We start from the raw sequence: 12,474 nt of genomic DNA on the forward strand, positions 1-12,474 counted from the left end.
GGAAGCCAGTGCCCATTTGATGTCACCCCGTGCCTCTGCGTACCCACACCAGGCAACCACTGATCTGCTTTCTGTCCCCACAGGTTTGCCCAAATCACAAACATGGCATCAGACAATATGTGGTCTTTTGTGCCCAGTTCTTCTCACTCGGCCTGTTCTCAAGGCTCCTGCTCCGGCACCTGTCAGTCCCTCACTCTTCCTGTGGTTGAATAATACTGCATTGTGTGTATATGCACCACGTTTTGTTTATCCGTTAGGCAGTAGACAGATGGGTCCTTTCCACTCTTTGGCTATCATGAATAATGGTGCTGTGAACATCTGGGTACAGGTTTTTGTGCCCACAGATGTTTTCAGTTCTCTTGGGTATAGACGTAGGAGTGGAATTATTGAGTCATATAGTAACTCCACATTTAACTTTTTGAGGAACTAGCAAACTACCTCCTCAAGCAGTTGTGAGTTTTCTTAATGCCACCGACAGTCTCTCACGTGCAGGCAAAGGCTTCGTCAGAATTCACTGGCTTTTAAAAATGAATATGCAAATTAAAATTTAAAAAGCAAATAAAATTAGGGGCGCCTGGCTGGCTCAGTCGGTAGGGCATGCGACTTTTGATCTTGAGGTCATGAGTTCAAGCCTCACACCGGGCATAGAGCTTACTAAAAAAAATAAATAATAATTAACATTTTAAAAATGATAGCTCCTTAAATTGCAAATTTTGAAACATAAGCATTCTTACAACTTTTAAGTTCAACTTATCAGTCATCTTTTAATCATAAATCCAGTAAATGTTAATAATAACCTTGAAGGGTGCTTCGATTAATAATTGGTTCCTCTTTTCAAAATTGCAGCTGTTCTACGCAGTTTTTGTTGTATTTATTCATCATAGTCTACTGCTTTTTCAAAGGAATTGATTGTCGGGGCGCCTGGGTGGCTCAGTCTGCCTTCGGCTTTGAGCGTCTGCCTTCGGCTCAGGGCGTGATCCCGGAGTCCTGGGATCGAGCCCCACATCAGGCTCCTCTGCTGGGAGCCTGCTTCTTCCTCTCCCACTCCCCCTGCTTGTGTTCCCTCTCTCGCTGTCTCTCTCTCTGACAAATAAGTAAATAAAATCTTTAAAAATAAATAAATAAATAAAGCAAGCAAGCAAATTTTAAGGTTTTTAAAAAACATTTTTGTTCTACTTACATTTTCAGTAAGAATTTAACTTTAGTCTAAATCAATTATTCAGCTGCCCAATTTATTAATATTTTAAAGATTTTGTTTTATTTGTTTGTTTTTAAGTAATCTCAAACCCAACATGGGGCTCGAACCCACAACCACCGAGATCAAGAGTCCCACCCTCTACGACGGAGCCCGCCGGGTGCCATTCAACTGCCTGATGTAAATTCGAGTCTCAACACTTGTCTTTTTTTTATTTTTGTTTTTTAAGATTTTATTTATTTATTTGTTTAAGAGAAAGAGAGAGAGAGTACAAACAGGGGGAGCAGCAGGCAGAGGGAGAAGCAGGCTCCCTGCCGACCAGGGAGCCCGACATGGGCCTTGATGCCAGGCCCCCGGGATCATGACCTGAGCTGAAGTCAGACACTTAACTGACTGAGCCTCCCAGGCGCCCCTCAAGACTTATCTTTTAAGCCCCCTTCCGAGCCAAATTATTTTAAAGAACTGGAAATACCAAATATGCACAATGTGACACCCACAAAAATTAATATTGCTAGTTCGATTGTCTCAAGCAATTCTACACGTAATCGTAAATCTTCCCGAAGTTGATAATCACCTACTGAGAAGACATGGGACGGTACCTTCCTGAGGGCTATGGTGGGGGTTGGGGGGCAACTCCTTTGCTGATGGAGGTTTTTGGACAAGATTTTTCTTTGTTCATGACTCCGTCGGGCTGAACCCCCTTTTAGAGCCGCTATGATGCAGACTCGAACACTTACAAGGTGGGGACCAGATAGCCCACAGCCTGGGGTTTGAGTCCTATGGTAATTCAATTTCCATTTTTGTCACTGATCACTACCTTGTTTGAATTCAATGTACTGTCTATTTGCTGCTTCGTTTTTCTTTGAATTCTATCTAGGAGCCAAACTGGCTTGGGTTGAGTCCTGGCTCTGCCAATTACAGTTGATCCTTGGATAACATGGGGATTAGGCATGCCAACACTCCCCCCTTCCTGGCACGGTTGAACATCCGGGCATAGGGGTGTCTGGATGATTCAGTGGGAGGAGCATGTGACTCTTGACCTGGGGGTTATGAGTTAGAGCCCCACATTGAGTGTAGACATTACGTAAATAAATAAACACACTTAAAAAAATAAAACTGAACATTGTGTTTAAAAAAAAAAGAAAAATTAAAAAAAAAAAACGCCGGGTATAACTTTGACTCTCCCAAAATTTAACTACTAATAGCCTACTATTGACCCGAAGTCTTACAGAGAACATAAAACAGTTAATTAACACGTATTTTGTATTTTCTATTATTATATACAGTGTTCTTCCTAAGTAAGCGAGAGAAAATGTTATTAAGAAATCATAAGGAAGAGGAGTGCCTGGGTGGCTCAGTCGCTTAAGCCTCGGACTCTTGATTTCAGCTCAGGTCATTGATCTGGGGGTCGTGGGATCCAGCCCCGTGTCTGCTTGAGAGTCTCTTTCTCCCTCTCCCCCTGCCCCTCCCCCCCTAAATAAATAAATAAAATCCTTTTAAAAAATCATAAGGAAGAGAAAACACGTTTACAGTACTATGCCATATTTACTGAAAAACATCCACATGTAAATGGACCCAGGCAGCTCAAACCCGTGGGGCTCAAGGGTCGACCCTATCATCTGTGTGACCTTGGGAAGACATTTAAGCTCTCGGGGCCTCAGGTTTCTCAGCTGTAAAGCGCAGGGGGTAAAAGGACCTGCTCACAGGGTTGGTCTGAATACTGAATGAGATCACATGTGTGCAGACTTCCAGAACAGTGCCGGCCTGTGGTAAGCAGGGTTTAAGGGTTCGCTGTGATTGTTACCAGCATCACTCTCACATGTGGCAGTATTCACGTGGCATCTAAGTGGGCTCTATGTGTGTAAGGCCATGTCTGACTCAGGGCCGCAACTTCTAAAGTCTTCTAAACGGTTAGGGTTAGGGTTCTTTTTTTTTTTTTTTAAGTTTTTTATTGTTATTATTATTATTTTTTTTTAGTAATCTCTACACCCAACATGGGGCTTGAACTCATGACTCTGAGAACAAGAGTCACATGCTCCTCCGACTGAGCCAGCCAGGTGCTCCCTAAGGTCACTCTAACGATCTATGTCATCCCCCTGCCAGGTCAAATGCTCCCTCTTCAGGACAATACTAAAGCCCACAGTTCCTACCATTGCCTCCAAGGTCTGGGTGCTTTGTGAGGTGTGTTGATGGCCCTTTAAGAGGCGGTAGCTGGCTTCCGGTTGCCATGGAGACAGCTGGACACAGTCAGGGTGGCAGAAGGCAGCATGTCCTCCAAACTTCAATCCACAGGTGGGAAGAGGGCTGCTGGGACTGGAAATTGAAGAGGCATCTTCTACCTTTCTCCCTCACAATCCTCCTTGGGGAGGCCTTGGGGGAGTCTGCTTTGGGGACCCCTGTCCCATCCCTGTCCCTCTCCCCAAGGTTGCCATCTCAGCCTCTCCTCCTTTCCTAGGCCCCCAAACCAAGGACAACCAGCCCTCAGCTCAAGAGAGTGTGCCAGCCCCAAAGGCCAATGCTGAAGCCATCCGCTTCCTCAGCGACCTTGGTGACCCGGACGGTGGGGGGCACAGACATGGAGAGGAGGGTAGAGAGAAGGCCCAGACTGGCCCCGTCTCTCTCAGCCTTGATTCCCTTGGGACTCAGAAAGGGTGCAAAGCCTATTTGTTGATTTTTTTTTTAAACACAGGAAAGTTTTCTTGTGTGTTTTTGTTAAGATTTTATTTATTTGAGAGAGAGAGATAGAGACAGCACAAGCAGGGGAAGAGGGAGAGCAGGCTCCCTGCTGAGCAGGGAGTCTGACATGGGCTCGATCCCAGGATCCTGGAATCATGACCTGAGCTGAAGGCAGATGCTTAACCCCCTGAGCCACCCAGGCGCCCCAGTAATTTTTTTTTTAAGATTAATTTAGTTAGGGCACCTGGGTGGCTCAGTCAGTGAAGCGTCTGACTCTTGCTTTCGGCTCAGGTTATGATCTCAGAGTGGTGAGATTGAGCTGCAGGTCAGGCTCCCTGTTAGGAAGGGTGGGGTCTGCTTGAGATTCTCTCTCTCCCTCTCCCTCTGCCCCTCCCCTCCCCCTGCTCACGGGCTCCTGTGCTCTCTCTCTAAAATAATAAAGAAATCTTTTAAAAATAAATAAAAATAAAAGCTTTATTTATTTATGTATTTATTAGAGAGTGAGAGAGAGCACAGAGGGAGAGGGAGCAGACTCCCCACTAAGCAGAGAGCCCCACGTGGGACCCAGGACGCTGAGATCATGACCTGAGCCGAAGGCAGACGCTTAACCCACTGAGCCACCTAGGCGCCCCTATTTGTTGATAATTGTCAGGGGAGACCCCCAGGACACAGGGACTGGTGGTGGCGGTGGGGTCTTCACCTGCTGGCGGTTGTACCTGCCAACAGAGGGGGGCGGGAGCTGCCTGGGACCCCCGGGGATGAGGAAGGGATGGGTGGAGACTGTGGGGCCTTGCTGGGGGGAGGGTCAGAGAGGCAAGGCAGGCCCAGGAGCTGGGGCTTTATCTGTGCCCATGGGACCCCCCACCCCCAGAGGAAGAGGAGCTGCAGATGCTGCTATTCTCCGAGACTCTGGCCATGGTCTCGGACACGGGGGAGCCGCAGGGAGAGCTGACTGTCGAGGTGCAGAGAGGGAAATTCAAGGATGAATTCGGTGTGATGTTGCCCTGCCTCCTCGTGCATGCCTCTAGCCACGGCTTCATGGGCAAAATGCTCTGCGGAAACTCCCTCCTGGGTACAGTTCTTGCTGCCGGATGTTTCACCCCCATCCTCCCTCCCCCCCACCCCCATTCCTAGGACCTTCACTCAGGACCCACCCTTGACTTCACCTTGGGACCAGAAGGCGGCAAGGAGGGTGTGTGGGAGGTGGGGGGACAGGGACGTTAATCCCAGCCACAGACTTCGGACAAGAGCACCACTTGGCTCTCCCCGCGGTCACAGTCCACCTGAGTCCTCCGGCCTGGGCCCCCTCTCCCCCCCGCCCCTCCCTTCAGTCTCCCGGCCTGTCTTTGGTCACTGACCTGACGGGGTGACAGTGACCGCAGCGCTCTCCTCCTGTCCCAGGCCACCTCTCGTGGAAGCTGCATGTCATGGAGCAACATAGTCAGGAGTTCATCAAGGTACCTCCTGGGGCCCCCAGCCTGGCCCCCAAACCAGAGTGAGAAAATGGAGACCCTGGGAGGGAGGGAGGGAAGAATGGAGGGGCTCAATGGAATGTCACCCCCAACTCTCTCCAAGTTACCCTGCAATTCCCACCACACATAACTTGGAAACCAATCCATCCGGGGCAGCAGGCTGCTTCTCATGACCTTCTCCTAATACATGAACCCTGGGTCCGGTCCACCCGGGGCTTCCTCCAGGCTGAGAGCCCAGCATCTCCCTGAGGGCCAGGCAGGCTAGCCTTTCCCAGAACCTGGCCTTTCCCAAAGACCTGTCTCTCTCTCTCTCTCTCTCTCTCTCTCTCTCTCTCACACACACACACACACACACAAACACACACACACACACACGCACGCTCCAAATTCTCCCGCTCTGTGCCTCCCACACCCAGCCCCAGCCACCTCACTTGAACTTCACTACATGGGGAAGATTTTCTACCCCCACGTCCCTCAGTTCTCTCGTTTGTAAAGGACAACGGGGCAAGGTGACCTGTGGGCTGTGCTGTTTGCATATAATCGGCGAGCTCCTGCTTCTCCCCTCCGCGCTCTGGCCCTTAGTTCCCCGTCCTCCCCATGGAGCGGAAGATGAGTTTGGTGAAGCAGGATGACCAGCTGGCCATGACCAGAAGTGTCAAGGAGGGTGAGGTAAGGGTGAGAGACAAGTAGGGGCATCCTCTTCGAAGCCAAGAGCAGGGAGCCAGGTTGTGTCAGGCCAGGAGCCTGGCATGGGGACTCAGCAAGGATCCTATGCCCGATACCTTGGCTTTCCCGTCCTCCCCACCCCTTCCCAGATCGATGTCCCTGACCCAGATTTTTCCTGAACAGGAAGTCAAGACCGAAGTGACTTTTTTCCCAGGGAGCTCAACCATGGGCTTCATCTCCGAGGCCGCCAACCTGGTGTTGCTGAGGCTGATGGCCTGGCGGCAGACGGTGCCCAGCAACGCCCGTTTCCTGGCCTTGGACACCGAGGGCAGACTCTGCTACTGCACTTATGTGAGGGGTCTCCCTGGGTGGGGGACTTGGCCTGGGGAAAACCAGAGGGGGCATGGAGGTCGCTGTGGTGGGAGAAAAGACAGCTTCGGGGTGGAAGAGGGGGTGGGCTGGGGCCCGGACGTGGGACTTCCAAGGGCAGGAGAAAGCAAGGTTTCATGTGTTCGAAGATCACATGGGGGTCAGGTGGCGTGAAAAAGGGGAACCAAAGCGGGGAGCAGTTGAGAGGCAATGCTTTTTGCCCAGAAGTCAGTCCAGGAAAAATAAACATAGTGGAGGGCTGCTTTTAAAGACATATTTTTTAACATCAGGAAAGGCACCATTTCCAACAGCACTTAAATGTCCTTTTATTAGGTCTCAGACCTGAAGTGTGTTCCTTTTTTTTTTTCTTTTCTTTTCTTGTGGCTAAAACTTCATAATCAACATACCTAGGACGTCCTTCAATGTGAAATTTTAAAACTCTGCCCCTAAACACACATTTTGAGGGTTGATTTGACCAACTTTGTAAGTGACATTCTAGTCTTTTCTATCCCAAACATGACAAACGGCAGCGTGTTTGTCAGGCCCATGTCACTTCCCCCATCTTCTTTTGAAACACATGTCTTATGTTAGCCCTTTTCTGCCCGGGTCCGCAGCTGCTCCAGGCGTTCAAGTTATTTTTTACTTTTTTTTTTTTTTAAGATTTTATTTATTTATTTGACAGAGAGAGAGACAGCCAACGAGAGAGGGAACACAAGCAGGGGGTGTGGGAGAGGAAGAAGCAGGCTCCTAATGGACCAGGAGCCCAATGCGGGGCTCGATTGCACAACCCTGGGATCACACTGTGAGCCGAAGGCAGAGGCTTAATGACTGAGCCACCCAGGAGCTCCTAGGTGTTCAAGTTCTAACAACAGGGCTGCCTGCCTGCAGCAGGGGCCTGAGGCGGCCACAGATCTCAGTCTCGCCCCCTCCTCAGAGCATCGCTGCCCCCCCAAATAGCCCCGCCCCCACACTCACACTTTGTCCGTTAATCCTCATCCCTGTAACTGAATCTGCCGACCAGAAGCACTTGGTCATCGAGATGACGCGGAGAGGGTTGGGGTGCAAGCAGCATGGAACTGGTTTTCTATGTGGGGACCCCCACTTAACTTGGGGGTGCAACTCTAATCCAGTGGTGGCAGAGAGCCTGGACAGCCAAGGGTTGCTTATCACTGATAAACAAGGAATGAAGCAGCAAGATGGAGAAAAGGGCCAGGACGAGATTTGGGGGAGATCCTGGTGGGCATCCACCTCACATCTCCCTCCCTCCCTCTATCTTGGCCGCTGCCAGCAAGATCTGGGTTTCCAGAAGGTCCAGGTGGGCCGCCAGCAGGTGGAAGTGTTCATCATGGAGCAGACCGTCCACTCCGTTAAAGGCATCCCCAATTCCTGCCAGTTCTACCTGCTCTCGGATGGGTGAGTACTGACAGTGGGGGCTAGGGGGCAGTGTGGAGCCCAAGCGTGGGTGCTGGATCCTGGGGGCCTGGCAAGGGGGGCAAAGGGAGACTACTGTCTCTGGGGACACCACCAGGAAGAGTGCCCCCTTGCTTGACCCACATCATTCACTCTTTCTCCACATATTTACTCCTGATTCGTTCCGTGCCCAATCCGTGCCCAATGGGTACACATTCACCTGAGGCATACTGTAACTCCCAAACCTCACCAAGGAGCCCTGGATGGCTGAGAAAGTCAGTGCTGACCCCACGAGGCTAAGGCGTAGTAGTAGCTAAAGCAGCTGCCACTGCTGGGGATAACACCAAACAGCACCGAGGTCTGAACAACCTGACACTCGATAGAATCAACGTGCGGGGTGGGGTGGGGGTGGGGGGATCCTGGCACACTGCCAAGCTCTCACAGGCCCAGCAGAGGCACCAAATCGTGAGAAATCACTGGGGAGGGGGGAGGGAAGAATTTGTTTCTTGAAATTTCCAAAGAGGTATTGATATAATCATTACACTGGAAAAGAAGTAATGGGAACATTGTTGGCTTTCATTATGTGATAACTTAGCATGTTGTTTCGATTTTGGGGTGTCACATAGCTGGAGGCTCATGGTTTTTTTAGTGCACACCAGCACGCATCTCCAAGGGCAGGAACAAGACCCAGTTTGAAAAGCAGGGGCCGTTATCTGGGGACCTGGAAATGAACATGACCCTGGAACTCAGAGATAAGTAGTGTTGGGGAAGCAGCAGCACAGGGAGGCCCCCAGGATGGCTCTCAGGGGAGTGGGCTGGTCTGGGAAGACTCCCACTCTCACGCCTGTGTTGTATTCCAGGCACCTGGCCAAGAGAATCCAGGTGGGTTCCCCCGGGTACTGCATGATCACCCAGATGCCCGTCTTGAGGGAGAAGGGTGAGTGAAGCCTCTGGCTGGTGGAGAAAGAAGGAGAGGTGGGAAAACCTGGGGACCTTCCAGGGTGCAGAGGCTGGACTGAAATCAGAAGGAGAAGTTTTGCCCTCCAGCTCCTGACCCCAAGGCAATTAGGGGAGGATCATTTTGCAGGGAAGCCCTTCCAGCAACTCTAGCCACCCGAGCAGAACCCTGGGGCTTTACCCGTGACTGCAATTTGGGTATTCTCGGACATCCCTCTGTATCTGGGGAAAGTGCTGGGGTGAGGGTGTGCAGCCTTCCTCCCTCCGCACCCAGATGAGATTGAGCCTGCCCCGGTATTTGAGAAGAAGCCCCTGGTGTGGGAGGAGGATTTGGAGCTCTACTCGAGGTTCGTGGACCGGAAGGTGAGGAGACGCTGCAGTCAGCCTGGGGTCCCCACCCCGCCCCCAGCATAAATTCCACCGTTACTGATTCCTCTCTGTGCCTGCTTGAAATGCACACCCCGATGGCTGGGAGGCCCTCCTTAGGGCGAAGGGGAAGGGGGCTCCTCCTGGGGCGTGGGGTCCCGGGTCGCGCTCAGGCTCGGTCTCCGCCAGGAGGAGCTCCGTCTCAGCCACACCAGCTACCTGCGGCAGCACCCCGAGGCCCAGGCGCTCATCTCGGACTTCCTGCTCTTCCTGCTGCTGCGCCAGCCCGCAGACGTGGTCACCTTCGCCGCCGAGTACTTCGGCCCCTTCGCGAAGCGCCACCCCCCGACTCCGGCCTTGCGCTCCTCGCACCGGCCCAACCCCTTCCGCTCGCTGGACCCCCCGCGCCCCACGCTCTAGGGCTGGGCGGGCGCGGCGTGCGGGGACACGGCAGGAAGCCGGGGCGTCGCCGGGGACGCAGCGGGGAACCAGAGGGACTCACCCCGGAGGCGCGCCTTCCGAGCTGCGGTTTTTTTTGGAGAATAAATGGGCCCCATCCCCGCGGTTCTGCTGTGGGCGCGGGAACCTTCCCTGGCCAGAGTCTTGTGTCTTGGCTAAAAAGAGGAACTGTTAACAGAGTTTATCCAGCGAATTTCACGTTTCTTCCCAGATGCTATAGTCAATATTTGTATTTTACGGGTAAGAAAATAGAGGCGCGGAAAGGTTAAGTAACTCACAGTGTTAGTACGGAGGAGGCAGGAGTCAAACCTGGAAGTTGGATGCCAAAACCCCTACTCTCAGTCGCTAGGTTAGTAGGGATAAAGGGGCAAGCCTTCTTGGTGCCACTAAGCATAAGCCAAATTACCCTGCTTCCAGGCCCCCCCCCAAGAAAAAGAGCAGGGGTTCGTGGGGGATTTGGATCACCCCTGGCCTCGCTCATCACCTCCGAAGCCTCCCAAAACCCTCGAGCCGCCAGCTCTCACACTCCAGCTCCTTTCCCATCGACACCCAGGAACCCCCAAACTACGTGCAGGGTTCCCAGTTACCGGCTCCCCCAGAAAAAAGGATAGGCAGGGGATCATGGGCTCCTTGAGGCTCGTTGTACAATGTCAGTCTGGCCAATGGCTTGTTTCTGCCCAGGGCTGGCCACGGCTCAGCAGCGAGTATTAGACAAGCTCCTCCAGGACAGCTGGTAATGGGGGTGCAGGCTCCAACCCTCCATTTACGCACTCACGGGCCTGCCTCTTCCAGCTGGGGGACCCCTCCCCCCCCAACCCCCACCCTCCAGAGGCTCTGCCCCGTGATGAGGGCGGCCAGGACTTTCCACTCAGGGCAGCAAGACTTTATGGAGAACTATCGCTTGAGTAGAGCCCGAAAGAATTTTTTAAAATATTTTTATTGTCCTGATCCATTATTTAAAAAGAAACGCATGTTCACTAGAGGAAACTGAGAAAAGGGGGCTGAACCAAAAGAAGAAAGTGAATTCACCCCAATTTCTCAACCTAGAGGCAGCCCTTTTAACATTTTAGCAAATATGCTCTTTACTCTTTTGTTTTTTGATGCATAGAAGTGGCCCATGTTTGTTCAGCATTTACTCTGTCAAGCAGTTTTTTGTTTAGTTTCAACATTACCTTTTTTTAAATTTTTGAAGTATCATTGCAATGCAATATTATATTAACTTCATGTGAAGCACGTTTTAAAAATCCTTTTTTAAATTTTTTTAAATTTTTTTATTTTTTAAAGATTTTATTTATTTATGTGACAGAGATAGAGACAGCCAGCAAGAGAGGGAACACAAGCAGGGGGAGTGGAAGAGGAAGAAGCAGGCTTCCAGCGGAGGAGCCTGATGTGGGGCTCGAACCCAGAACCTCGGGATCACGCCCTGAGCCGAAGGCAGACGCTTAATGACTGCGCCACCCAGGCGCCCCAAAGGAGACATTCTGAGAGGTGTAATTGTTGAATCGATCTTAAGGCTTTTGTTTAACATTCCCAACTTCTACATGTGTAGGATTTTTTTTGAGGATCAGATAAAGCATTCCAGGCAGATAAGTCATTTCATATGTGCAATTTCGGACATTTCATATGTGCAATTTCATATGTGCAATTTCATTTCATATGTGCAATTTCAGACATTTATGGGGAAAAAAAATAAAAGCCAAGTCATGGGTAGACAGTGACTCAGGGTTGGAGGGTTGAGGGTGGAGATTTCAGGGAGGGCCTTCCTGGCGTCTCAGCTGAGCTGGGACCAGAATGAATGCCAAGGAGTCAGACCCGTGGGGAGCTGTGGTGGGAAAAGCATTCAGAGGGAACAGCAAGCACAAGGGCTCTTGAGCATGTATTGCAGTGAGAAGGCCAGGAAGTCTGGAGCACAATAGGGCAGGAGAGGCTGGAGTACCAGAGTGCTCAGTCATCGTGAGTTTGGCAGGGCTGGGTCGCAGAGGGCCCCCCAGGCCCGGGGCAAGTTCACTTCATGTATGGAGAACCGAAACCAAAGCTGCTCAGCCCAGTGCATCCAGAACATTCCACAGAGATCTGGAGAGTCATCTCCAGTCCCCGATGCCCTAGAGGAAGGAGGGCAGTGACATCTGACCCACTGAGATCCTCCCTCTGCCGAGCTCCCCTGTATCTGGTGACTTGTGGAGGAACCCACCACTCCCCGGTCTGCTCTGTGACATCCCCTTCAGAACTGGTTCATTGCTAGATCCTATCCTTTGTCCCCAGAACTTCTATGACCCCTTCCTCTTGCTCCGTAATAGACATATATGTCTCTGAACAAAGAGAAAACAAACACTGATCCCTTCTGAGGTGCCAAGCCCTGGACTAGGATCTAGCGGTGCTGTGGGAGCATCAGGGCCAGGCCCTACCCCCACGGCACACAGGCGGCCTAGAAGAGAAGAGACATCAGTCAAGGGCCCCGTGAATTAATGTGGGCGTGCAGAACATGGAAAGTGCTAAGAAGGAAATGTATACATGCAACAGTAGAGCGTTAAATGTGCACTTGACCCGGTGTGGGAGCCCAGGGAGGCAGAGGGAAATGGACAAGAATAAGAATAAGAGCAAATGCTACGTAGCACTTATTATTTTAATCCCTCTACACATGGTAATTCATGTGATTCTCACAATACCCCTGTGAGGTCAGTTCTATCATTGTACCCATTTCACAGATGAGGGAAAGGTTAAGGCCAAGATCATGCAATGGGCTAGTGACAGAGCCACGATTTGGACTTAGGGAATCTGGCTCGAGTACATGTGTAAATTCACTCTGATAAACAGATCCCAGAACAGAGAAGAGGCATCTTCCTGCTTTAGCTACTTCCAAAGTAGGCTTGACTGTACACTTTCTCCTCCCAGAAGTACCTAGAA

The 12,474-nt window shown here is 51.1% G+C and overlaps 1 protein-coding gene and 1 non-coding gene across 2 annotated transcripts; both read left to right on the forward strand.

The window, feature by feature from the left end:
- The first annotated feature begins 295 nt into the window (after positions 1-295).
- On the forward strand, positions 296-10,246 carry CATIP (ciliogenesis associated TTC17 interacting protein). Its single transcript, XM_057316079.1, has 10 exons — positions 296-322; positions 3,620-3,743; positions 4,743-4,943; positions 5,273-5,328; positions 5,926-6,012; positions 6,193-6,360; positions 7,667-7,791; positions 8,649-8,725; positions 9,020-9,108; positions 9,301-10,246. Exons 1-10 carry the CDS (start codon positions 296-298, stop codon positions 9,529-9,531), a joined length of 1,185 nt encoding a protein of 394 aa, XP_057172062.1. The 3' UTR covers positions 9,532-10,246.
- On the forward strand, positions 573-645 carry TRNAK-UUU (transfer RNA lysine (anticodon UUU)). Its single transcript has one exon. It is a non-coding gene; the product is annotated as a tRNA-Lys (tRNA).
- Positions 10,247-12,474: the final 2,228 nt, after the last annotated feature.

The sequence above is a fragment of the Ursus arctos genome, unplaced genomic scaffold (assembly GCF_023065955.2).
Source record: "Ursus arctos isolate Adak ecotype North America unplaced genomic scaffold, UrsArc2.0 scaffold_1, whole genome shotgun sequence".
Classification (NCBI taxonomy): domain Eukaryota; kingdom Metazoa; phylum Chordata; class Mammalia; order Carnivora; family Ursidae; genus Ursus; species Ursus arctos.